Here is a 27,134-nt window from a genome sequence, read left to right on the forward strand (position 1 = left end):
TTGATCAATCACAACAGAGCCAGCCAGCTAACCAATCAGAGCAGATTTGGCACTGGCGCTGCAGAAAAATATGATCTTTTTTTAACATTAGAGCTTGTAAACATGTCACAGTAAAGGCACAAAATGAAAATTAGCACAATAGGGCCTCTTTAATTAAAAAAACAAATTTAGTCTCCAGAAAATGTGTGCTATAATGCATCCAAAGGCGGAGTAAAAAGTGGACCCATGTGACTTTTGAAACATTTAAAAATCCCTTGTCTAATTGAGAGGAATGTTGATGCTAAAAGCAGATAACATTGCGGACTCAGATGACTGTTTGAGTCTTTACTACTTGTGTTACTGTCACCTAAGCGTTACCTTATGAAATACATGATAGTTGACACTGTGAAAACACAAAACCTTTCTCATATTGTCAGTCAGCTCATTGCGTCCCTACGACGAAATGCAAGGATTTTCACTAACCCTTACTATTTAAAACACACTTTTTTTCTTCAAGCTAAAGCAGGCATCTGGACTGTCACAGTTAGGAGTGGAAGGGGTCTTGTGAGAGTTGTAAACGGATGTTTTGATTTGGTCTCGCTGTTGTTAAGCGCAGCCCCCATTTACTTCAATTCATCAAGAATTTTCTCAGTTTTTTGTTTGTATTGCAAGAAATACAAATAATAATTTTGTGGGTGAATTATTCCTTTAACAAAGCGCGTATATAAGAAACTAACAACCAATAATGAAATCACCTGACCATGTCTTAACAGTGTTTATTTCCCCCTATCACATCTGTGAGGCTGTAATTGATTATAGCTGGTGTGAAGGAATACTACATATCCCACCAATTAAATTAAACAGCTGCAGCCTTTGGTATTTATTATGAATTATTTGGTAATTAAAGCGTATCAACTTGTTTTATATTTTATTCATGTGACTTGATTGGATTGACCAATTAAATGAACTTACAGCAGAGAGGTCAGTGAGTGAGATCTGTCTGGGGTGAGAGCTGTAACCAGTCCAGTGCCTGTCAGTAAGTCTGGCTCTGGTGGGGGTGGTGTATGGGTGAGGGGGGGGGGGGGGGGGGGGGGGGGTCCCTGTCCTGGAATAGCTCCCATGGCCTGGAATGCTCTGGGGAATGTGCAGCGTGGGGTTTGATTGGTCAGGATGGGAAGTGTGTGTGTGTGTGTGTGGTGTGTGTGTGTGTGTGTGTGTGTGTGTGTGTGTGTGTGTGTGTGTGTGTGTGTGTGTGTGTGTGTGTGTGTGTGTGTGTGTGTGTGTGTGTGTGTGTGTTGTGGTTGAGCAGCATTAGTGATCAGGAGGTTATGGAATCTGTAGAGAATGAGCGAGGGCAGATCAATCATTACACACGTTTAGGAAACATCCTCTGTGCGCTCGGCAGGTGGACAGCATGGCAGTGTGTGTGCGTGGGGGGGGTCTCCACCCTGCTTCTGTCCTGTCTGCACCTTACCCCCCCCCCACGCCTCTTGTGTGTATGTGTGTCGCTCCACTCCAGGCTTTGTGAAACCAGATCTGCCTCGTCCATCTCGGAGCAGCAGAGCACAGACAGGCGGCCCATTAGGCCTCATGCTCTGCGGGTTGACCTTTGAACCCCCCTGGTCCCCTGTTTGACCAAAATGGGCTGAGCGGCCATGCTAGGTCAGCGTTTTTCTGGGTCATCACAGGCTATCAGCGGCTATCTGTGTATCTGCCAATCAGCGGGGGACTCTCCAAGGTCTGCAAACATTACTGGCTCATGTACAAACAGGCAGATATGTGCCTCACACACACACTGAAGATGGACTTTAAAGGGTGCTTTCATTTCGCTGTGTCAACCTTAAGACAGTGTAATGACTCTGTATCAGAGTAACGAGTCGGGCTAACAGGAGCGTGTAAGAGACGGCATCAGACTCTCACGGCCCGGCCTGCTGGAAGCGATGGCCTCTGCAGGATTCCTGCGCTAACCCCCGGGTTCCTGCTCTCTCTCCCTGCCCGGCAAACCCAAATCTCTGCCACAACATCCCAGACATGAGGACTACTCCCTCTGCCGTGTTTGCTCAGCTGCGCCGGCTTTGTGTCGGTGTATCGAAACCCCCTTGTTCCTGCTCCCGTTGCTGTTTTCTCCCTCTTCTTCTGTTTGGTTTCTCTTCTCTCAACGCTTTGTAGCTTCATTTGTTCTTTGTTTGGCTTTGGGAGAACGCGTCTGACGTTTCCAGGGGATTTACGGCGGGGAGGTCAGGAGGTCGAAGTGAGGCGGCTACCTGAGGAAGTCTCACGTCTTGTGCCGCATAGTGTCACAGGGGTGTCAACATGTACAGTAGTCGTGTAAACACCTCTCTGCTGTGCCCACTCTCTCTGTCTCACTGCAGCTACTCATGCACTTACAGGGTTTACAAATAAATAGCTCCAATTTGGTTAGCAGGCGTAATAACTTAATAGCTTGGGCCCAAGATTTAAGCACAGTCTCATAAATGCAATTTAAGGTTATTTATGTGGATGCAGCAGCTCATTTGAAAGCACTAAAGTTGCAGTTAAAGTCCATTTTCAGATACAGTTTGGCTCTAACCTGCAAAGATGCGTAACCGCTTGCGTCTCGGAGGCGGCCCCAGGCCTGACACCCCGGTGCACTCGTCTTCATCGTCACAGTCACCGCTCTCGAATCCCTCTTCCCCCTCGTCGTTCCACCCGTCCCCTCCACTAACCCGCGACCGGGCTCTCCAGCGCTTCTCGGATACCGTCACCAGCCGCAGCAGCTGTGGGACAAACAGGAAGAGGTTTAAAGGTAATGAGGTTAAAAAGCACCCCGCCCTCACAAACGTCATGAATCATTCTGTGGCCGGAATGTGCCGGTGCATTAATGGTTTAACAATGCCGTTAAAATAAATAAGGGGTGTCTCTTGATCCGAGCATGTACCGTGTGGTTAGAACAGCATGAGGGGAATTCCTGACAAAATCTCGGTGAGATCTGAAAGCGTTGGTATTTGACGAACGCTAATTATATCACCAGGCAGGAAAACAGTTTTGTTATCGGTGCCAGTTTTGTTATTTCTGTCCAAACGTGATTCATTCAAAGGTTTGTGGCTGTCTCCCCATGTAATTTACTGGTAGGAAAAGAACCTAGTGGGCCAAGCAGACTGGTGCAATTGTGTTGTTACTGGCAAACAGTATTGTGCCCAGGTCACATCTAGACCTGGAAGTATTAAAAGATCCGACCCAACCCATGATTAAACAACATTGGCTGCTACACATTGATTTAGTTGAAAGCTCTTTATTTTGTAACCTCGTTTGAGATGGGTCTGCTGTTCTTGAATCACAAAACTCCCTTGAAAAGATGTTAAAAAATGCTGCAGAATAATCTTTATTTCTGATTTCTAGAGAAATAATCCAAAAATGTTTGTTCTAATCTACCCACATTTACTTAAGGCGGCACTTTCTGCTCATTTTCAGGTTCATATTTGTATTGTGTTCCTCTACTGTGACATGTCTCCATGCTCTAATGTTCAAAAAGCTCTTTATGTTCCTCATACTGCCTGTGCTGCAGCACCTCTTTTCACCCTCTGTCTGAAACCAGAGCCCAGTCTGCTCTGATTGGTTAGCTGGTCGAGTCTGTTGTGATAGGTCAAACACTTAGAGATGTCCCGCCCCTTAGCCTATCACGTACACGTGTGTTGGAGCACTAGCTAATACAAGCGTGAGTGTTACATAGTGATGTCACTATGTTACAGAAGTGAACAAAGGTGTCCAATGAAGGCTTTTCAGGCAAGGGGGGGGGGGGGGAGTGTGTGGGAGAGAAACACAGGGATTTTGCAGACCATTTACATGCATATACAACACACTACAGGGAAGGGACAAAAAACCAAAAAGCACAAAAGGGCCTCTTTAATGTTTTCCTGGTCTTGTGAATGTATATGTTATGATGTAAAAAAAAAAAAATGTACATTTTTGTAATATTCCGACTTATTTTATTCTCTTGACTAGGTTCAATTAGAATCAGAATCAGAATCAGAATACCTTTATTAGTCCCACAGAGGGGAAATTTGCATCATTACAGCAGGAAAGAGCCACAGACAGCTTAATGTTACCTATGTTAAGAAAAAAGTACTAAGTTATAATAAAAAATATAATATAAAAAATAAAAGTAAAAGAAAAATACTTTCCAAAATACAAATCCTGTAACAGTTCTTAGGATTTAGCAGCCAGGTATATATTACACAGTTATTAATGGCATATGTATATAATGTATATATTGCACATATAGCACATATTGCACATAGTATGATGGTGTAGAAACATCTTTCTCAAGTAAGACCTGGCCAATATAGAAGCAAACAAGACAAATACAAAAGGGAAAAATGTAAATCAACCCACAGATTAAACTCTGATATTATTATAAAGAGGGCTAAGACAACAGGCAAGTCACGCTCTTAAACAAACAAATCTGAAATTATTAGCAACTACATTTTATTCCACTTTGGCCTCGGGGCTGTAAAAGCAGATGTTGTTCAACTCAGATATTTTTCCCACGCGGATTACAGAAGCTCATAATTTGTTTGTGCAAAACAAACCAGAAGTGTTTATTGAGAACTGCGGTAAACTAATCAACTCATAAATAATAAAGAAATGTCCAAGAGCTGTAAAGCAATATCATAAAAAAATCTCTGAATTCCTTTTGACCAAATGTAAAAGGAGTGGAAGAAGAAAACTTTATAAACCCAATGACTAAAACTCTGAAGAAAAGGGAACTTAAAACACAACTTTCGCATACTTCTTGTTGCGTACCAGAAAAAAAGGATCCTGTCTTGTATCCACGGGTGAGAAACACGTGAGCCAGCTCGGAGACAACCTACATGGCCGCTCTCTGACCATCTTTCAGGCTCCACAACATCGCACATGATTGAGAGCCCTGCCAAGGTAACAGATGTGCTAAATTCCACCCGCCTGCCCTCCAAGCTTCCTTTCATCTAACCGCCCTCCCTCCTCCGTTGTTTTTTTATTGATTTCCTTCCTATCTGCATAAGTCAGCATGCATTTTTTGTTGTTGTTTTTACTTGTTTTGGCTGGCTACGGGAGAAAATTGACTTCATATGGGCCTCGTCTCAAGTCAGCTGCAACGTCTGCCTGTGTGTTTGTGCGAGACGGAGAGCGGAGGTATGAAAACGAAACAGAGTTAATCACAGAATTACGTCACTTCAAACAGTTAAACAACCCTGTGTCCCTCGCCCGCATAAACAAACCAGTCGATCCGGTCGAAGTGACATAAACTCCAAAGTTTGGAGAGGAAACAAACATCACCTTGTTCCCAGCATGGCTGCCATGCAACAAACCTCCATTCATTTCTCAACATTGAGGCCATACACGCACGATGACCACAACATTTTCTAAAAGCCAGGTCACTTAGAACGAGGGATGGACAAACAGTAAGACTCAGACAGGACGGTTGATCCGTAGGAACATTTTGACTTCTGTTTGAGGCCGCAGAGCAAAGCGCCACCAGTTGACAGAGCGGAGGCCTCAGGTGTCGCATTAAAACACGTCCCATGTACAAACCCTCCACGGGATGAATGGTGGTTTAATGTACTCTGTTGTTTTGTTACAGAAAGAACCATGTTTGCCTGCGTTTGCCGGAGTCCTTCATAGATTTACTGAGGTCTTGAAATTCCTTCTGGTGGTCTGTATCCTGGCAACTCAGTTGGACTTTGGTAAGGGGAGGGGCGCCTTGCAAACCAATTAAAAGGGCACACAAACACTTGTAAAGCAGGGAAAGAAAGATGTGGTTCAGGGTATTTTAGAACAAAACCTAAAAAAAGGTATGAGGAGTAAGGGGGAAAACACTGAGAGCAACTGTTGCGTCCCTGTTTAGAGCTCGGTGTGTGAACACTGCCATGTGTAAGCCACCACCTACCAGCAAACACAGCGACTCCCTTCAACACATAAACAGACATGCTGTCCTCTGACTCACTGTATACTGATGTTGGAAAACACAACTCTACATCCATGCTAGCACCTCTGTGAGGCTGAAATCAGCATGCTAACATGCTCACAATGCCAATGCTAACATGCTTGTGTTTAGTAGGTTTAATGTTTTAGTGATTAGCATCTTAAGTTAGCATTTTAGCAAACCCAATAAGTGTTTTTGGTAAAGGTGGTTTGTTTTGAGATATTTGGTTATGATGGAAATCATTGGACGAATTCAAATGATGACCTGATGATGGAGCTACAAAAGTCTCTGGATAGCCAACGTTTATGTAATTTATTCTGAGGGCAACACAAATGGCTGTACCAAATTTCATGGCAATCCATGTGATAGCTGCTGAGATATTTCAGTCTGAAGCTAAATGCAATGACCGACCAACAGATCAACACTGCCAGGGCTAGATCCAAAAAACACAACAGGATCTGAGAGTTTTACATTTTGGATACAAAATCCAGTTCCAGACGCACATGTGAAGGAAGTAGGATCAAGAACACACAAGCTATAAATAACAGCAGATGATCAGCAGATGAAAAATAACACAAAAAAACGTTTTTGGGGAAGAACTTGGCTGTGTAATCATAGTCGTGGTCTCAATGAGCCATAGCAGCAAGCCGTGCCCTGCTTCACATGGGGGGGGGGGGGGGGGGGGGGCAGGGCCTCCCTCCGAGCCTCTGTGGCACAGCGCTGTGGCTTCTGCCCACCGACTGACTGCCTCTGCCACGGCTGCGGTGGCGGGGAGGGGTGGGATGTATGTTTGTGTCGAAAGTGATGCTGCGCTTTTGGCATGGCTGAGCCGCAGCGTGATCCGGCAAGAGCCTCCAGATTTACCACAAGAGGGAGAAACCTCAAGTTGCTTCGGGCTGGAATCTTCTGCAATTAAAAAAAAAACTAAACCCAAGCAAAAGGAAGCAGGGAGGAAACAAATAAAAGACACATTTTTGGGGAGAAATGTGCAGTATGTTTCGCATTAGGAGAGGAAATCGGGCGCTCTTGCTCTTCCCTTCTCTCTTCTGTTCTGTTCTGTTTTCCAGAATTGCATCGGGTCCAGTCACTTCAGACATAAAGAACATGTAATCAGGACGGCAATAGGCATCCCGCAGGACACAGAGTTCACATCCCTTGAACACAAAAGCGCAAGTCACACTAAGGAAACACAGGCTGAAAAGCTGCATACAAAGCCCAAACATGTGGCCAATTGCTCAATGCAGGCCAGCCCAGACAGAGACACAGAAACCGCAAGTCTGTCGCTGCCTCCCACACATGACATGAACTCCACACAGGGTCACTGTTCCACACAACAGCTGCACCCGGGCCCGGCCACTGGTTGACCCACGCCGATAAAAAAATCAACCTGCGCTCCTTGACCATCAGCTGTGGTCTTTAAGAGGAGCTGGAACCAAGATCCTGGTTTAAGTTTGACCTAAAAATCACATGAAAAAGGACAAAGACAAATAATGTAGTATTAACGTCATAACTGCTGAAGTGAATGAGTGATGTTGGGAAGAGGGAGAGGATGAGTAATGAAGACAGAAGAGAAAAGGGTCTTCTTGTCAGTGTGTGTGATTGGGATCAGGCCCTGTGTTATGTCCTCCACTCGAGCACAGGACTTGTCTGGACAAGACGCCCATGACTCGGCCCAGACGGAATCTGCTGCTGTGAATTTTTCTATCAATGCCTCAACACATCTTGTCTACAAATCTAATCTACACAACTACAGGCTTAGGATCCCAAACAGAGCACTTCTTGCAATATGTTCATAGAGAAAGCCCCCCTCAAACTACAATTGCTCGGAGCTGATCATCACACACTCTTTTTTTGGTTAATAGTGATGAAAACTGACAAGACGTTTTGGGTTTTTAATCATAGTATTCTGTCTTTTTATACACATTTTACATATGAACAACTGGTCCAAGTGTAATGTGATATGCATGATGTTGAGTGTAATATGGTTCATATTCAGTGACAAACCCACAGGAAGTTATCAGAACTTTTACTTGCAAGGTTCCCATTCAAAATGTACTACAAGTTTAATGTGAGTCTTAAGAAAATTGGCAAGAAATGAAAAGATAACAATGCGAATAAATGTGTGTTTCAATACACAGTCTGTATGCAGTCATTAGGAGTATTATTTAGAGTTGTTTCATTGTGATAAGCAGGAGGTGGAGCAATTCTCCAGTCAAAAACCATAATACAATTGCAGAAGAAAAGGGCGCCCCGAGATGACATAATTGAAAAACAATGTACAAAACTCAATGTGAAGATACTTTTATTCAGTTTGTTTAATGTATTAATATGTAAGGTTGCATCCGATCCTTGTGGAGTGAAGAGTAGAATAGTTGAATCTGCCGCCATTTTTTGTCTCTTCAGCAGAGCAGATGCTTCAGAGGACTTTGAAGTTACATGCTTCCTTTATGTAACTTATTGACTATTAATTGCACGTTTTCACATTTGGCTTTTAAGGATTCACAGTTCTCCACCAAAACCAAAAAAAAAATGTTCTGCCAAATCTTTGGTGTTTGCAGTTTTTTGGAGCACAAATTGAAGTTGTGCATAAATACTGGTATTTCATTCAGCTATTTGATTTTGGTTTTATTACCCTCACCTTTACTTCTCTAGTTCACTCTCACCGCTCTCATAGTTCTTGTGGAAAGCAGCTGTTCAGCTTGGTGACTACAATCTTATCATGCCCAATAAAATATGTGGCCAAAATTAAGAAAATAAGACCTGAATTGTAATAAACTGAAGTTATCCTTTAATTTGTTAAGGTAACAGAGAATCCAGTTCTAAAGTTAGAGAAGTCGTCTTTTATCATGTGACAGCATACTATAAATATACTTAATGAACTGCTGCATTTTACCCTGTGGCTTTAATCTTCTGATATTTATCTGAAAGCTCCATTAAAGCCAAAAAAACTGTACAGCAGACTGTATATTTTTGAATCAGTGTAAGAGCCGTTCCCCAGGTCACTGTGTTAGACATATCCAACACATGCCTTTTCAACACAGACGATTCTTTCGTGATAAATGAAGGAAATGGACTTTCCTTTCCCCTAATCCCCACATGTATACTGAACTGCTGTGCATGTATCAAGTTAGCAGACGTGCTGTTTGGACAGGAGACGCAGGAGAATGAATGAGGGACACCGTGGGAGAACGGCGGACAGACGGAGGAATGACAGGAGGCTCTTTCCACACGGTGAGTCATGGAAAGCTCCTTAGCACGCCGACAGGACGACACAGTCCCACCCACTCTCATTACTCAACTTTGATTGAATCCGAAAAGTAAAAGGGGAGACCTATGCTCTCCCATTCTTCTCTCTGTTACTTTATTTCTCTTCCTCTATCTCCCCGCGGTCAAGTATGTCACGCAACGGGAGCCCAGCCTCAGACAGTTAATGCAGACAAGATTAATTTCCTGATGTTAATTCCAGTTGGAACAGAAAACCGAGAGAGAGGGGGAAAAGAGCTCTCCAGTCGAGTGTAAAACTGGGCGTGTGTCCACTCCACCTTACTGACTAAGCCTATAAGGCTATTTCCAGATCTCTCTAGTTTGGACCGAAACCTGGATGAATGTTTATACTTTGTTGGCAAGGACTTCTGGTGGATCATCTTTGAAAAGCTAATAAAAACTCTAAAACCTTTGACATATACTTAAGATCGAAGATTACCAAAATGTTTGCCAGTTCATCTTTTGTAAGAATAAACCATTCCTTGTTTTTCCAGACGTCCTCAGTTCAAGGCATGGCCTGCACACACAGGGTTAAGTCCCGCTTAAATATATCTGGTATGACAACAATTTTCAATCTTATTTGAAGCTAACCAAATGAAAATCTTGACTTATGTCTGTGAATGTGCCCGATTGTCTGCATGGGGTTTAATAGTTTAAAACATCACGTTCCTGCACAGGCCACTGGTTGCTAAATCAGATTACGCCTCTCAGACAATCTCTTTTTGTCTGCTGCTCGTCTGCTTTACACGTTATCGCCGTGGTTCCCAGAGTCATGTGTTGCTCAGAGACCCTACCGTTTTCGACATTAGTAGACTGTGGCTGTGCGTCCTTTGATCACACCTAGTGGGAGCCAACAGACATGAGGTTGGGTAAACGTTTAATATAATAAAAGGTGGAGTGGTTCAGTGGGCTGTGGAGCTACAAGAAGCTATTCTGGTTAGCATAAGCATGTAGCTTAAAGAAACCCAGAGAGAAATGGCTAGAGAGTGATGGAAAATAGCAATGTAGGATCAGAGGAACCACCCCATACTGTCAAGGTATGAGTTTCTAGAAAGATGAAAAGATGGGAGCATGTGAGGGAATGATAAAGTCAGCGAGCGCTAACACTTTGACAGGTCCAGAGAGGAGCCTCAACTCCTCTGTGCCCCCCAGAGCACCGCTGCCTCAAACAAAAGGCAGAGGAGGAACAGAGGAGGTCTCTGACCCTCACAGGGAGACCCTCTGATGACCTAGCAGAGACAGGAAACAGGAAGTGTGACCCCTGACCTCTTTCAGGGGGGGGGGGGATCCGAACACGTGACTGTGCCCAGTGACAACAAGTCCAGGATGTGCGGATCAGATCAGAGACCGCAGCAGGAAGACTCAGCTGTTCATGTCTCAGCTCCCTGACAGCTCCACAAAACGTGTGTGTGTGTGTGTGTGTGTGTGTGTGTGTGTGTGTGTGTGTGTGTGTGTGTGTGTGTGTGTGTGTGTGTGTGTGTGTGTGTGTGTGTGTGTGTGTGTGTGTGTGTGTGTGCGCGTGCGCGTGCGCGTGTGCGTGTGTGTGTGTGTTGTGGTTCCTGGTTAGCGAGCCGGGTGCCTGGCATGTGCAGCAGGGTTTTTATAAGCCGGCTGCGTGATAATTACACCCAGTGGGGTGGTAGTGGTGTGGGAGCAAAGAAGGAGGCAGAGTGGGGGGAGGGGGAGAACGACCCCGGCTTAGGCCTCAGGGCTGATGGTGGTGGGGGAGAAGAAGGGGACAGGGAGGGAGGGAGGGAGAGGTGGAGGTATGGAGGTACGGAGGAATGGGTGGCAGTGGGAGAAGCGATGGTTGGGCCTCATTAGGAGGCAGACTAATTGGGAGGGAAAAGGCCCTCTGACCTCCCAGCCAGCAGGGGAGAAGCCAGGGTGGGAGAGGTAGAGGGGGGGATATCAGATAGATGGATTCCTAAAGTTAAGTAACCATAACTCCCCATAACTCCCCAAATGCTAAACTTACCGTGAAGTCAGAAGTCTCCGGAAAGCGAGAGGATAACATGCGTGTGTGGTGCTCTGACAGGGAGACGCACACAAACGCCCCGCAGCCCCTCCGAGGTTTACACCAGGTGTCACACTTCATTTAAAGAACCCTCATGGCTTATCCCCGCACACAAATATAGCGGCATAACAGCTCTCCTTCCTCCTCTGCTTCCAGGGCAGTCGTACTGCACGCACATAAAAACTAGGAAGGCGAGAGGACGAAGGCCCTGAGGGGGTATATTAAATAACGCTTCAAAAACCCTCAGTAAATAACATCAAACAGAAGTCAGACTCTTTGACTGGAGCAAACATAATGGCCAGGTTAGCGAGTGTACGTTTACAAAACAGCAGGCCTAGTCTGACACCCATGGTGTCTATTAGGCTGATAGTAAGCACACCCTGTAGGAAAAAAGGCCACCATCATGATGAGGCTAACATTTTATATCTGCTGTAATTACAATACGCACGACGCAGCGTTTAATCATACATTTCAAAGACTATTTGAAGTGTTTTGTTTCATAGCCACTTGTATGTGTCACCACTGCATATGAGCTGGAAATGTATCTGCTCCAGTCATACATGTATTCCTAACTACGTGTGTATAAGATTAACGGCTGCACAGTAAAAACTGTCCCAGCCTAAGTGTGTGTGTGAGTTATATATTAAAGAGTGTGTTCTGTATGGGCATGCACGAGGTGTCGAGCACACGCTGCCCAGGCTCTGCTGCCTCGGAGGAAGTGAGACTGCGTGATGGAATTTGTGGCGCTCGGGATCTGGTTTATTTTCCACCCTGGATTCCTGTCCTACCTGCAGGATTTTCCCAGGTTCTGGCTTCAATTAGACTGGGAAGCTGGAGGGAGAGGAGAGGGGGATCTAGGGGGTTTAGGAGAGGAGGGGGGGGGGGAGGGGAGGACGACAGGGCTGGAGTCTGTCACACACAACTCAGCACAGCTGGGGAGATGGAAAGAAAGGCAGAGGAACAGGGAGAGATAAAGACTGATGGAAGGAAAGGCTAAAACATGGGAAAAGGTGCAAAATAAATGCTTTGGCACCAAAACGGAAGATGATTGTGATTCTTTAAATGACAGAGCAATTTTATCAGTGAAACATTACATAATTGTGTTTTGCCGGGAGGGATTAATACAAATCTTCAACAAAAATGTCTTCATTTGCGTGGTTTTCCAAATGTATCTCTCCAAAGAGTGTCATGTAGCCAAGAAAAGGCTGTCAGAATAATCCCAGGAGGTCTGACCCTCCAAACGGCAAACTCATCTGACAAATGAGTGGGAAACGCTCTGTAATCAAAGAGCAATCACATAATTGCTCTATTTTGCCACTAGCTCAAGCATCTCCTGTGAGATTAGTCGTTCGGAGGAGAAACCCGATACTCTGGGAAGTTAAACAGATGTTCAGAAAAACAAAACTCATCTCCTCAGAACAAGAACACATCATCAAAATAATATGTTCTAATTTAGGAGCGCCGCCTCCACATGTGTCTCTGAGAAAGGAACTCACTCGGTCAGATCTTTACCGAACGTACCATTTAAAGTGATGTTCTCATTAAGAAAACAGTGAGAGCTGTCATCCCAGAAACATCGTAGACTTTACGTCACAGCTGATAAAAGCTCGTAAAGCTTTAACGGCAATGTCACTTTTAAAATGTAATGGAGGCGTTTCAGGCTTTCTCTTAAAGTTATTTCATACAACTTGAATTAAGATTTATTTGATTAGAAAAGCAGGATGTAATCCCTTTGTAATCACCAATATTTTGACTAGTAAGAGCAACTTAATTAGATATTTTTCTAAGTAACAATTATGTTTATTTGATGTAACTAGGTACTGAGGATCTCTGTTTAGCATAATGTATATACAGGGCAAAGGGTGCAGACAGCACCTCACACAGGAATGTGCTACACAGTGTAAGCAGTCACAGAAAAGTCCCCGGCTCCTCGCAGTCCAGCGCTGTTTAAAGATTCCAAGTCGAGGAGCAATAACCGACGGAGAAAGTCATTTCTCTTCATCCATTTACAGTGCACAGTTCACTTTAAAACTTGGCCATGTTTCAGTTATGACATCAGCTGCTATAGGCGTGAGAAAGCGTTGTTTTATAAAGCTCAGGCGACCGGCTCCGACATATTTTTTTCTTTTCACTGTTTAGTTTAACCTCACAGAGGCACAAAGGCAAGGGTTCTCCATGCCAGACTGTCTCTGTTTCTGCAGATTCTCCGATCAACACTGACAACGTGAGAAATGACACATTTCCGCTGCATACTTGCATTTCACAGGGCCATCGTCACGGAGCACTTAGGAGTGCAGGAATGAAACATCAGGGGGATTAAAGTTGGAAGGAAGTGGATTCTTTGGAGGGGTCCCATGTTGCCCTCACTGTTAGGGAAAGTGGCCCCTATATTTTATGACATAGTCTCTGGGCTGAGACTGATCCGCGGTTAGAAAAGTGGGTCAGAACAAGCTGGAAGAACCATTGATTGTGCTCACTGCTTGAGCCAAGAGCTCATTCAAATGGAAAACGTGCGCAGGATAAAAGAGTTGTAGAGGACTTGTAAAGAACAGAATGTGAGTGACCCATGTCCTGAATGTGGAGCTGAATATATAAAAGGACAATAATGTACACATTCTTCAGTCTGCAGCTGTGAACATACTGTACACCGAGCTCGAACAGACGACATCACGAGACTGAAATACTGCACTTTAAATCAGCATGGCAGTCTCCTGGTTGACTTCCAGGAACATTACACACACTATCTCATTGTTGGCCTCATACACTCCGCATATAAACAGGGCGGATGAAAGTAATCATCTGTGAGTCGCTCGTATGAGATGGTTAATGAGTCCATTTGCTTTTAGCCCAGCAACATCCAGAGCTGGTGGTCTTTCAACTGGCGGGGAGGCGGAGACCTTGTAAAAGTGCTTTTAACTCAACAACATCACTTTCTCCAGTGCCTTCAGAGGTTGTTTACAACAGAGCAGCAAGCCTTGTGAAACACAGCAGGATTATAAAGTTGTCTGACTCTGAAATCATGCATTCACTACTGGCAGATGTGTTTTTTGTCACTCTATATCGTCGTGGGTCTGTATGTCAGTCGGTTGGTTTTACCTATTTGATTCCTTAACCAGGGTTAGATGGATTGCTTTGACATTTGGGGAAGAGATTCGTGGTCGCCTGAGGATAAATGAATGATTTGCTAATTCCTAGATGTATTCAAGTGCAGGGATTCTTCTGTGCCACTCTGCTAGAGGTTAATGAGTTTTCAGATGAATTCATTTAAATGATCATGATATCAAATATGTATATTGGTTGAAAAGGCTTTACACTTCAATAAGTATTATATAAATGTTCTTTCAATAAAATGTTTTATTTAAAAGTGTTCATAGTTCACCCGATCTTTTATAACAAATTACATTTTAGTTTTTTTTATCAATATTAAAATCTGTGTTTTATTTGGATTATGTGCCCACTAATAGTAATGCACTTCACTTATCTTATTTCTTAACTTATCTTATTTCTTAACTTATCCTTCTCAATTGATTTCTATATCCTTTTCTCTATACATTTATACTTATTTGCAAATTGATGTCAGTTGCATTGTTCGATTGGTATTCTGTGTGGAAACATGTTAAGTACATCTAATACTTGGTCAAATAACATTTCATATCTTTTTCATTGAATAAAAACATGTATTGTGTGTTGTTCTTTCACATTAGACTTATTAAGTGTACAATATGGGAGCCAATAGTGTCACCAGCCGGTTCAAATATGTACTGATCTAGTCAAATATCTCAATACCATCTATTTGGAACGACTCAGAATGTTGTAAAGAAATACAGATTATGTGCATTCATGGTCTTCTTGTGAATAGATTCTAATAACTTCTATTAACATTTGTATCAATAGCTCAACATTTCAAGTTATAGTCCAGTATTCTTTTGTTCATGACCATCAGCTGTACTTTGAGTTTAGTAATATTATAAAATGTTTGCAAGCTTACACTAAAACCATGCATTATCCTTTGCTTTACATCAGTATGTTAGCATTTAGCTCAGAGCACCACTGTGAGTATAGCCTCACTGTCTGTACACTGGTGTGTCATGCTTACTTTAGCAGGGAACAACACATTTTTTCCACGTTTGAACATTTCAATATCTAAATGATGGGAAAAATAACAGGAAAAGCTTACAATACAAATGGAAATTGATACATAAACACCCTAAATAAAAAACCTCAAAAGTGACCACAGAGTTGAGTGAGCTTTCTCAGGCACAAGAGAACATTAATAATATTGCTATCTTGACAAGGGGAGTATTGCAAGACTATTGTATTATATTGCATCATGTAGCAAGGCGTTCCTGTTATTTTGTGTATCCCTCGCATAGTGATGATTTGAAGTACAAATATTTGTGTAATCGGATTCCTGCACAAATGCCTGTGAGTCCAAAAACAGTTTTACTGCAAATTAAATATGCAATCAAGCGCAGTCAGATGTTAATCCAGCCCATTGATGTGGAGATCTAACGGGAAGTTGGAGTTTAAGCAGAAATGTGCTTGACTCCGTTGTACGGTCATCAGATACGGGATTAAAAGCTCCCATGTGAATAGTCGATCTGCATAAATATCATGTAAACAGAATCAAACCCACATGGATGTCCACATGTACACCATGTCATCAGTGGGACCTGGGAGCCAATGAGAGGCGAGTGTTAGGTTACTGAGAGCATCTGAACACACACATGCCCAGAGAGGGTGCATGTTTCTAAGGGATTGTCTGAATATCTGTAACACAATAAGCCCGGTCATTTCCCCAAACTGCATTTTCTTGCAGAATCTCATCAAAAGCCCATCAGGAACCTGATCCCCATGGTAAACAGTCTGCAGTGCAGAGGCTCTGCTCGGAATCACACGGGTACAAATGTTTGTCCCTGTCAGAGCAGGAAGTTTTGAAAGGCTTATTTCATTAGAGTGCGTATTTGTACATGTCCTGTGTTTTTAAGATTAGCGTGTGATTCCAGTGTATTACACATAAACACACACATCTACATTGGGTTGTGTTTGCGTAGTTTTTGGCCAACATGCCAAACATTATACTCAACAAGTTGAGGCATGGGAAGGTTAGAGTCAGGAGGGCAAAGGACACGCACACAATCATATTGATTTAAGGAAAATTGACAGGCTAGCTAAATTAATTGGTAACAGAAAATAAACGTCAGCAGTCAATTATTACTGTTGTTGGGAGGAAATATATGGTTTGAAAACAATCTGGCATGCTTGTTTATAACATGTCGGATTATCTGACCGCTTTTGTTTCTTGCCTTTAGGAACTTCATTTTAGCAATGTGGCTCTAATAAAAGATTACTTGTCAGTGATGTCATAAAGAAATCAAGACACAATTGGTATGATTGACCTAAACAAAAGGATGCTAAGACCTATGCAAAAACAGTAATATAATGCGGCCCTTGTTCAGGACATTTCCAGGTATCAACCTCAAGGTTCAAGATCTTAAGCATGCATCCACGAGAAGGCCACAGACATCTCATAGTATGAATTGTGTGGGTAATGAGAAAAAACGACACTCGTGTTCAAGTATTACCTCTCACGTGTGTACATGAGGTAATACAGCATAAGTAATTGGGAAAATGACAGCGTCCCAAACCACAACCCTATGTATTTTTCTTGAGGGTCTCTGGTTGTCAGATGGGGAGCGCATGAAAGTCCCCTGTTGCTCCTCGGATCTCCCAGGTTGTTTAAACAGGAGAGAGGGATTGTAATCCGCTGTGACAGGCCCGCAGCACTCAGAAGCTCAAACACATACATGCAGACAAAAACGCACACACGCTATACAGTTGGAAAGATTGCCTGTGTTGGGGGGGGGGGGGGGGGGGGGTAGAAGGGGGTCAGCATCTGACATGTTGACAGCTACAAGTGCAACCACGAAGAAGCAGGAAGTACAGACAGATCTGTGGGCTGATACATCTACCTACAGAGTCTGAGTGAAGCCTGCATCCCAGCAGCTCCGCCAGCCCACTCCAAAAGGTGGTTTCCATGGCAACGAAAGAAAAAAAAGTGGGCTTTGGCCTTGATGACAGCTGGGGCTTACTGTGTTACTCTGTCCGTCAAAACAACCCCCATCACCTTCAGAAGACTTGTCCTTGTCCGGTTGCCAATTTGGTAGGATTTTTGTGGAATCATTTTGTAAAGCAGTGCAGATGGGACACAAAATCACTTCTATTCAGACAATTCAAATCCCCAAAATGTTTAGGGGGGGGCGGTTTAAAAGAACCAGGTGTTGTAGAAGGGTACAGATTCTCAGTGGAGTTTTTTTTAATATAAGAGCGAAAGGTCGCATGAAAGCATCTTCTTTTCACATTTTCACTTTCGTACAGCGTGGAAATCAATCGTAGAACTAATGACCCTACACTACACCCCCCACAGGGAAGAGGGCACAAAGAAACTCACTTAAGTGTGAAAACGTACCATAAAATAGAGACAGTCAAAGACAAAAACTCTCAGGAATTATGAATGAAAAAAGGTGTAGAAGAGACACCTGGACACAGCTCACCTGGTTGATGTGCTTGAGTTTGTCAATGATCTGGCTGATGATTGGCTCAGGGGGTTTGTTGCTTCGGGACTCAGAGCCGGGGTGCGACCTCTTCAAGCCAGGCCCAGAAAACCTGGAAAAGGGATTTCGGAGTTATGTTTCTGATTGTTTAAAGTAGTTTCAGTGATTTAAAAAACCCATTGTAAGCATGATGAGAGGAACACATAATGCTCAATCACTCCAAACCAGGCGCTTGTCACCACCTAGTGTTGATAGGATGAATGACAGCGCTTCTCCCTTTATTTTTGGTTTAGTGGAGCAGAGCTGGAAAGTTCATTTGTAACTGAACCCAATCTGGAGGACTTACTTTTTCCTAGCCGAAGACATTACGTCTATAAAGTCAAACAAGGGATAATATCTGAAATGTTTCAGTGTCTTTTTAGATTTTTAATAAAAGCGGCGGAGACTTCTTTGAAGGAAAGTATTTTGGTCCAAAATGTTTCAGCATCGGACTTTAAAGAGAGGCTGTTAATGTTGATATAAAATGTTTTACAACTTTTGCCATGAGGGTTAAAAAAAGAATCCTCAAAGGACCATTTTACAAAGTCTGGCTGAATCTCTGCACATTAAACTGGGCTATTAGAGGCTTTTAATCATATCTGGTGTTAATGAGAGGACATTAGCAGAGATGTACTTTGTGTCCTGTTTCAACAGTGAGGGTATATTTAGGTTCATGCAGCCTCTGGGCAGGTGCTTACATGTCCCTGTGTGTAACTGAGGAAACACGGCTCTGTTGACACCTGTGTATGTTATCAAGGAGGAGGAGGAGCTGGGGAGACCTAAACTTTCCTGCAGGTGTTTCTTCCCTCTTGGCAGTACCAGGAATTAACCCCTTCCCACCTCACCCGCACATGAAACAAGCGTTTAGATGAGCCAAAATCAAACACACATCCTCCCCCAGGGCACCGCAGTGATATGAGTGCCGGGGAGGTCAGATGTCAGCATAAATGCCATACGGTATATTGCTGCAATAACTTGGGGGAAATGATTTTTTCATAAGAAAGAAAAGGAGTGAGATAGCGTGTGAGTGTGTGTGCAAAGCATGAGGTCATACTCATCTCTATGCTGTCGCCACCGGGCATACACACATATCCCAACACACACACACCTTTCACCTGCCATCTCCGCTCATCAGTCTTTGGCTCTACCCGAAGCCAGACTTTTCATTAAACTCAAATTACATTTCCCCAGTTATTTATTCTTCTTATTAACCATGATCTCACCCCTTCTCAGCCGCTAATCATCACATTAATAATAGAGAGAGGAGTGTGATGCATTAGGAGAGGGAAAAGAGGAAATATGGGTCTGGAGAGGAGGATTATGGAAGGGAGATTTTGAGAGGAGATAAGCACCCGAGGCAGGTTAGTGTTTCACTCCATGGATGGATCATTTGACTGAGACATGATTTAGTGTGTATCACCGTTAAACTCTTTTCACCGTCTCGATTGTCAGTTTGTTATCTGATCCTTTCTGTGTTATGTTTGCTGCTAGCTTATCAGTTAGCTGCTGGGATAACCTAATCTAATCCAACACCAATTACCATGCTGTTAGGTCCAGTCTGAATGAGATCTCACGTCAGAATAAACAACAGAGGAGACTCCAGGTGTTGGGGGAACATTATAATGCAGACGCTTTTCACACCACCGGATCACACCTCCAGTCTCACAGACACACACACACGGTCAGATGTTTGCGGGGTGTGAACAGCGTGGTTGTTAATACACTGTTTTTCTTCAGGCTGAATGTCGTCCTGAGCAAAATCTAATTTAAATGATATCATAAATAGCGACTGTATGAAAGATATTAGGCTAGTGAGGGACGGCTAAATGTTATCTTTTGCTTTAAAAAAAGAAAAGGAAGAACTCTCCAGGAGTATTAATGTTTTCTTTTTTAAACCACAAACTACAATACCCTTACAATAACATGCAAATAACATGACAGTGTAACATTGTTACATGGTTGTTACATGGTTAGTAGTATACCTCAAATAAAATCTTAGTATCTTAATGTGTGTGCTTTTGTGTGATAATTGTATTACTGCTGGCTGAGCTACAAATTACCCCTCAGGGATGATAGTGTTTACTTTACCCTACCGAGATTTCAAATGTCTGCCACCAGTGTAAGTGAAATTGCTCTTATCCTTTTGTGGCAGGGACCTAAGGACAGCAATGTGGGTGTATATCTGTCTCTGCAGAACTTTGGTCTAGCCCTAAATATTTAAACTATTGATGGATTGCTACAGATTGGTACAGATATCCAAGGTCCCTAGACAATGTATTTTTCTTTCTTCGGTGATCCCCTGACTTTTTCTCTGACACCACCATCAGTTCAAAGTTATGTTTTGTCCAATACTTTTGTTTTTGTTTGACCAAATACCTTCAAAACTAATGACATTTCCATCTGTACTTTGTGTTTAGGTTGTTTTCGTTAAGTCCCCTTTAGAAAAGTAACATCGTAAAATAAGATAGTAAACATTACATCTGGTTTACATCGGCATCATAGACTATGTGAATAAGAACCTAATGTGGTCACTGTGGATCCACCCACTGGTTTTGAGGCCAAGAGTGTGGCCGGCACCATTTTTTATTATTATTTTGGAACAAGAAGTTACTCAAGAGGGTGGAGCAACCAAAACGCTGAACAAAACATTACTAGGCTATCAAAAATGAACTGAAAACACTGTGGAAGGGTAACATGTGAATGACTTAACACAGAAAACAACCAAATCAGACAAAGCCTGTCAATCACAAGGTGGCCCCGCCCTAAAGCCAACCCTGCTTTATCGCCTTTTAACCATCTTCTTAATAAGGGCTACAATTTACAAAATGAACATCATGCTGTATTGAAGAATACTTTAAACTAGGGTTAAAACAATTATTCTCAAGTTTACAATGTTCACTGAGGTAATAAATCCAAGGGAGAAGTAGGCTCATTTTCTCATAGTTTTCTATACAATCTGACTTCTTTGTGCAAACCAGTTGAGTGATTTCCTGCTGGATATTAGACAGATTGCAGATTTGAATCTAGAGTTAAAACAATAAACTCACAATTTACAATTAAGCAATACATCCGGGGCGAAAGTGGGTTCAATGTCTCATAGTCTTCCATTCAACATCACTTATTTTCAAGCCACTTGAGTCACCACCTCCTGCTGGATTTTAGAAAGAAGGCAGGTTTTAAGCATTTGCCTAGCTTTTTAGAGCCTAATTAGCATATTAGCATTGTCATTGAGAGCATGTTCCCATGATGACATTAGCATTTGACTTGGGATGTTGATCAATATGCATTGTTCATGAAAAATACATTAATATTGAAACGCTGACAGAGAGGCAGATCTCGTGCCCTTCGCATATGACCCCTTTATGTGCCACTGAACATGAAAACTGTCTATTTGGTCATACCGTTTAACATGACTTTGAATTATTTTTGCAAAGAAATGATAAAACTAAATAGCAATTTATAAAGATTAAATAAACGTCCCCTGCTGTCCCCAAAAAACTAAAGCACCCTTTCTTGTTATACAGCCTTCTCTACCCACTATTCATTTTCATACAGTCCCTTAATCGATTGTTCACAGTTGACACAGCATCTAATCTTGTATCACTTATCACACACACATTAGTTTACACTGTCATTAGATCCAAAAGAGGAATGGAAATTCGATGTTTTGAGTTGCCGCGGCGTCACATCTGTTATCACAGTAATCAGCGTGACGCTCTTTGATGTGGTGAAAAGTGTTGCTGCTCTGATCTTGGCTCCAGGTGGGATGGTAAACACGGCAGATAAAAAGCGCCACATTTAGCTCAAAAGATCACTCTTCAAGTATCAGAAACATTCAGTACCCCAACCCTGCAGCGCTTATCCCCCCGTCCCCGTCCCCCAACCACCCACCCAATCTAAATGTATCTGCACGAGACAATACGATAAGGAGCGTCACGTTGGGCTCTGGAGAAGGTAATATCTGGGAGGATAATGGAAGATGATCCAGAACAAATCTTATAGTGGGAAAATATACACCGGGAGAATTCGCAGGCATATGCCCTCGCAGGTGACACGGAGAATTGCTCGCCTGGAGACATTGTAATCTCTCCGTCATTTCGTCTCCTTTCCTGCCTCCCTGCACCTTCCTATCGCTGTTTGGTCCAGCTTGTAATCATCCCCTCAGGATAGCTCTGCCCCGATGCCAACCTGACGTCTCCTCTCACACTCTTTTTCCACCTGAGTCCATTTCAGCAGTTTCGGGAAACATTTATTCTCAGTCCTCTTTGGGAACAAGAGGTAAAACATTAACCTGCAGCGCTTCTCGTCTGAATTGTGTGCCTCTGCATTGATTCAATTCCACACATAATTTTTTATAAAGAAGAGAAAAAAAGGATGATATCTAGGACTATCTAAGTGGAATTGAAATCGTTGGCTGACAGAAAGGAGGAAGTGATGATTTGCGGAGCTAAAAGGACAGGGGTGAAGTGAAATATTACGCAAAACCAAATGAGGTTCTGCAGGGTGCACGGGAGATGCTGGATGAATGAGGAGAGAACGATCGAACGGCAATTAACTAAGCGAGGAGAAGGTGACAGCACGCCTGACATTAATAACATCCCATAGAGCCAAAGTCAAGATTTACACTCACAATCGGCGGGAGAGCGGGGGGCCCCCTCGTGGGATGTGGAGCTCATCAGCCCTGAGCAAACTTACCCTTCAAATCACCTACACTCTCCGAGATGCTGCTGGAGCGTTGGGAATTCAAGAAATCAGACTATTTGAAAAACTGATCATCAAGAAAGGGCAATAAACCTGAGCAGAGGGTAGGGTGTGCTTTTGAAATAGATGTATCCAGAGGGCTCCTGTGTTGATCAAGGCTATCGAGACACTGATTTACCTGTCTGTCATCTCCTGGCCGTTCCAGCAGAGGGAGTGGTTCGCTGGCGGGGGCTCGCGGCTGCACAGGGCCTCCCCCAGCCCGCTGTAGAACGAGCTGAAGCCCTTCAAGTCGTATATGAACCCCCTGAGGTGGGGAAAGAAAAAGGAAATGTTCACATATAAGAATAAAACATCAGTTCATCTGAATATGACTTTCACATTTCAGCAGGGAGAAAGATCAAAAGTATCTAACAGTGAACGGGGGGGGAGGCACAAGAGAAGAAGAGGAAGCAGAGATAAAAGATTTCAACTTGATAACAGTGAAAGGAAGTCAATGAGACCCTGCTTAGAATGAAAGGAAAAGAGGATAAGTGTCTCCTTTCCTAATTGACATTCATTCGTAGTTAACTGATTTGGCCATATTTACAATACTGTGTTGAAGTGCTGGGCAACACATATGAGTAACTCAAAACCTATTTACACTACAGAAAAAAGCTGTGAGATTTTTTGCATAATGCAAATCCCGAGTACACATAAACACACTGTTAATTGAGTCACGGCTGTTACAACTAAAAGATTGAATTGAATTACAGACTTATTTAGTTGTCCATTAAGAAAAAAACAGAAAGCTACCAGAAAATACACAAAAAATGATTTGTTTTAAACTCAGAGGGTGAGCAACATAGAAAGAAATGAAACGTCAAGCATCAGTTTGTACTCTAAAGCAGATGTGATTTTCGGTAGTTGCCTTTAACTGTGGACATTTTTGACCAAATAAGGGCTGTATGAACATCTTTAGGTTTAAGGAAATGTAAAAAGAATGAATAATTAAACAGTATGAAGATGTCAGGTAACCTGTTTCGCTGATTGTTCTGTTGACTTGTGATTGTGTTTTAGTTTTTTGGTTTCATGTTACTGAAAGTATTGGTTGTAATCAGCTGTGACTGACAGAAGGAAGAATAAGCCTTTCTTTTCCCTGATTTAAGTGAACATGTTTTGTTTTATAATAATTGCCCTGCAGTGAAATAAAACTAATAATAACAATCTGTCCACTGTACGTCCAGGGCCAGCAGCCCCGCTGGGCATTATTACACTGTTCACTTAAGCCTGTTATTGTATCAGGAGTGTTGAAAACGCTCGGGAGGCAATAGACTGAGTGTCACGAGGAAACCGGAATCAGCCTGTCCACAGTGTCAGGGACAATATTCATCTGTGACACATGCAATGCCCCTGCAGGGTTTCTGGAGAGCGAGGGCTGCCTCATCAGCTGGAAGGGTCTCAGGATGGATTAGGGCCCCTGGTTTTTCTCACCTGCGGAGGCCTGCCAAAGTCTCATCAGAGTCCGGGGACGAGGGCTGCGTGTTGCGGGCTGCAGAGGAGGCAGGAAGCTGGAGAGGGGGTGATAACACTGAGCGAGAGGTCCGCTGAGCAGTGGTTCCACACATCCCGCTCACCTGCAGAGGAGAGAGGAGAAAAGGAGAATTCAATCCCTGGAGCCTCTTCACCTCACTTGTTCTTTATTGCTCGCAGTTCCTGTCAGCTGCCAAACTGCCGGCCTTACTCAGCTGAGCCCCTCTGCACATTGTCATCTGTTAGCGATTGTTTATTTTTGGGAGGGATGAAAGCGGGGCGAATTTGCATAACAAACAAGTCATTGTATCCCCCGCCAGCCGTTTCCGCCTTGTTGAAATTTGTAATCATAACACCCGTAAAACTGCAGCGTAAAAAAAAAACCGGCCTCTCGTTTTGCCTTCTTCTTCCTCCATTTAAATCCCATTGTGTTTCCACGCGGGACGACATAACAATAACAAATAAGGAGTCCCTCTCTGTCTCTCAGAGATAATGGACCTGGCACATTCTTTTCAGGTGCAATAAAAATGCAAATGGCTGTTAATGTTTAGCTTGTGGTTTAATGATTTGCCGGTGGTTTAATTTCCCGCGGGGAAACTGTCCGAAGCTTAATTCTGCCTTGTAATGTTAACAGCTAATTGTGCCCAGCTCCTCTTTAAGTGAATAGGCTGGCACTGCTGCTGAATACTGATGAGAGCGGCACTGGACATCTTTATCTGGTGAACAGCAAGGACACACACACACACACACACACACACACACACACACACACACACACACACACACACACACACACACACACACACACACACACACACACACACACACACACACACACACACACACACACACACACACACACACACACACACACACACACACACACACACACACACACACACACACACACACACACACACACACACACACACACACACACACACACACACACACACACACACACACACACACACACACACACACACACACATTTCCCTGCATAAACAAAAATGAATCATTTTATGCAGTTATTCATTTGAACATAATTCACCTAAGCCCATTAACATGATAAACATGCTCTCCTAAATAATATTGGCAAACACACACACTTTTATTGTCAATGCTGACAAGCACAGAAATGCTGATCAGCTGTAAGACAGAATCATCAGGGTTAATCAATGCAGCCTTGTCATCCAAGGATACACGCACGCACACACACACACGAGTTTTCCTGCACCAAGCATTCACTAACACCCCGCATCCCTGACCAACCATCTCCTCTAATACTTCCCTACCGTGTGCTTGGGAGGAAATCTCACACACACACACACACACACACACACACACACACACACACACACACACACACACACACACACACCACACACACACACACACACACACACACACACACACACACACACACACACACACACACACACACACACACACACACACACACACACACACACACACACACACACACCCGACAGCCCATTGTCTCTGCCACCTTTTTCCCCCCTTCTTCTCGTGTAATTCTCTCGTTGTCGTGGCGCCTGGAGCGAGTGCCGGTGCTCCCACAGGCCATGATTAATGTGATTGGAGCTGCGTTCCTCTTTTTGTTTGTGCGTGCCTGGGAAGCCGTAGGGGAGTTGTGGCACAAGGGAGAAACTGATTCCACGCCTAAGCCCCTCCGCCTCCGCCTCCCCCCCCGTCGATTGTTTCCGGATTCTTCAAGGAAGGGGCTCATTAGTTGGGTATTAATATCACCCAGGGCTGGACAAACACAACCAACAGGAGAGTCTGCAGATAAAGCCTGCCTCGGCGTGAGAGCTCGGAAATATCTGCACACTTTTATCTGCACTGAACTGCCCGTCTCACTGAGAGGGAGGGAGAGGTGCTGGACACACACACACAGACACACACAGACACACACACATGCCCATGAACCTGCACACCTGCATCTCAGGTTTCATTCAGCTGTGCTTTTGAATACACGAGGTAAAGATGATCAAATCAATGGCAATGCACGTGGATCAGAACACTTCAATGTTTAATCACATGCTTAAGTAATCCTGATCACAAGGGGTTATTATTAAGCAAACAGCTTCAGGAGGAAAGATGATACTATCAGTGTTATAGAGGTGGCGGGGTGCCATGCACAGCTGTACCAACATATTGGGGGATATTTGGTGAGTAATGTTTGTGTTTCAGGGGACTGGAGGCTCAGGGGAGAGCCTGAGTCAGCACTCCTCCTCCACCTACTCCCTGCAAACAGCATAGGTACTGACTTCTAGTAAAACACACATTACAGCATCCTCTGAAGAGCTTAGCCTCTCAGTGAAGTGGAAATGGGGGAAAAGTCTTACTTTGTGTCAAAGTAAAGCTATCATGTTTACATCATGGTACTGTCTTAATTGGAAATGAGGGAATATGGTGCAATTACAACTGCTTGACGTGACGTGTATTCATTTTGAGCTAGTTCGGTTAAAGCTCCAGTCAACAATATGTGTGTTTAGATTGTGGGATTTTAAATGAATGTTATTCAACACCATTACCGTGGATTTTGTACCATATCAGTGTCAACATTTAGGTCAATTTAGTTGAGATTGTATTTGTAGTACTACTAGAAGTGTGCTGGATGCTTAAACCCATTGCTTATATAATTCAAACAGTTTATCCATTACCTTTAAGCTATTCAACCATGTATTAGAGACTTAGCTATCCTATTTACAGTTTATCCATGACTTCTTCTTGTATTTATATGCACTCGTCCATTCATTTTAGCTAACCATTTCAACGATTTATTAATGAATTCTAGCTAACTATTTCAACCAGTTTTGTATGGCTTTTAGCTAATATTTCAAGAAGTTACGATTTGTAGCTTATTAATTCAACCATTTACCTGAGCTAGCCACTCCACAATCTTCCCTTTTGACCTCATAGGACTGAATAATGAGCAAAAGGTTTTTTGTTGGAGCACATTGCTGCTCACGACAATGACATAAATGAATGAGAAGATAACAAGTGACTTCAAGTAATAACACCTTAAAGGCCTATACAATTGAATAATCTATAGTAAATGTGAATGTTGTTGACTATACGTCTAAATTAATATGGATATTATACA

The 27,134-nt window shown here is 43.2% G+C and overlaps 1 protein-coding gene across 1 annotated transcript in view; it reads right to left on the reverse strand.

Annotated features, from left to right (window-relative positions):
• gpc3 (glypican 3) overlaps positions 1–27,134 on the reverse strand; it is a 114,717-nt gene that overhangs the window by 13,700 nt on the left and 73,883 nt on the right. Inside the window, exons 4-7 of the mRNA XM_034121105.1 lie at positions 23,966–24,108; positions 22,674–22,799; positions 17,756–17,867; positions 2,549–2,735 (exon numbers count right to left, since the gene is read on the reverse strand). Coding sequence (XP_033976996.1) covers positions 2,549–2,735; positions 17,756–17,867; positions 22,674–22,799; positions 23,966–24,108 — 568 coding nt within the window. The remainder of the gene's footprint in view (positions 1–2,548; positions 2,736–17,755; positions 17,868–22,673; positions 22,800–23,965; positions 24,109–27,134) is intronic.

Source organism: Trematomus bernacchii, unplaced genomic scaffold (genome assembly GCF_902827165.1).
Source record: "Trematomus bernacchii unplaced genomic scaffold, fTreBer1.1, whole genome shotgun sequence".
NCBI classification, from domain to species: Eukaryota; Metazoa; Chordata; class Actinopteri; order Perciformes; family Nototheniidae; genus Trematomus; species Trematomus bernacchii.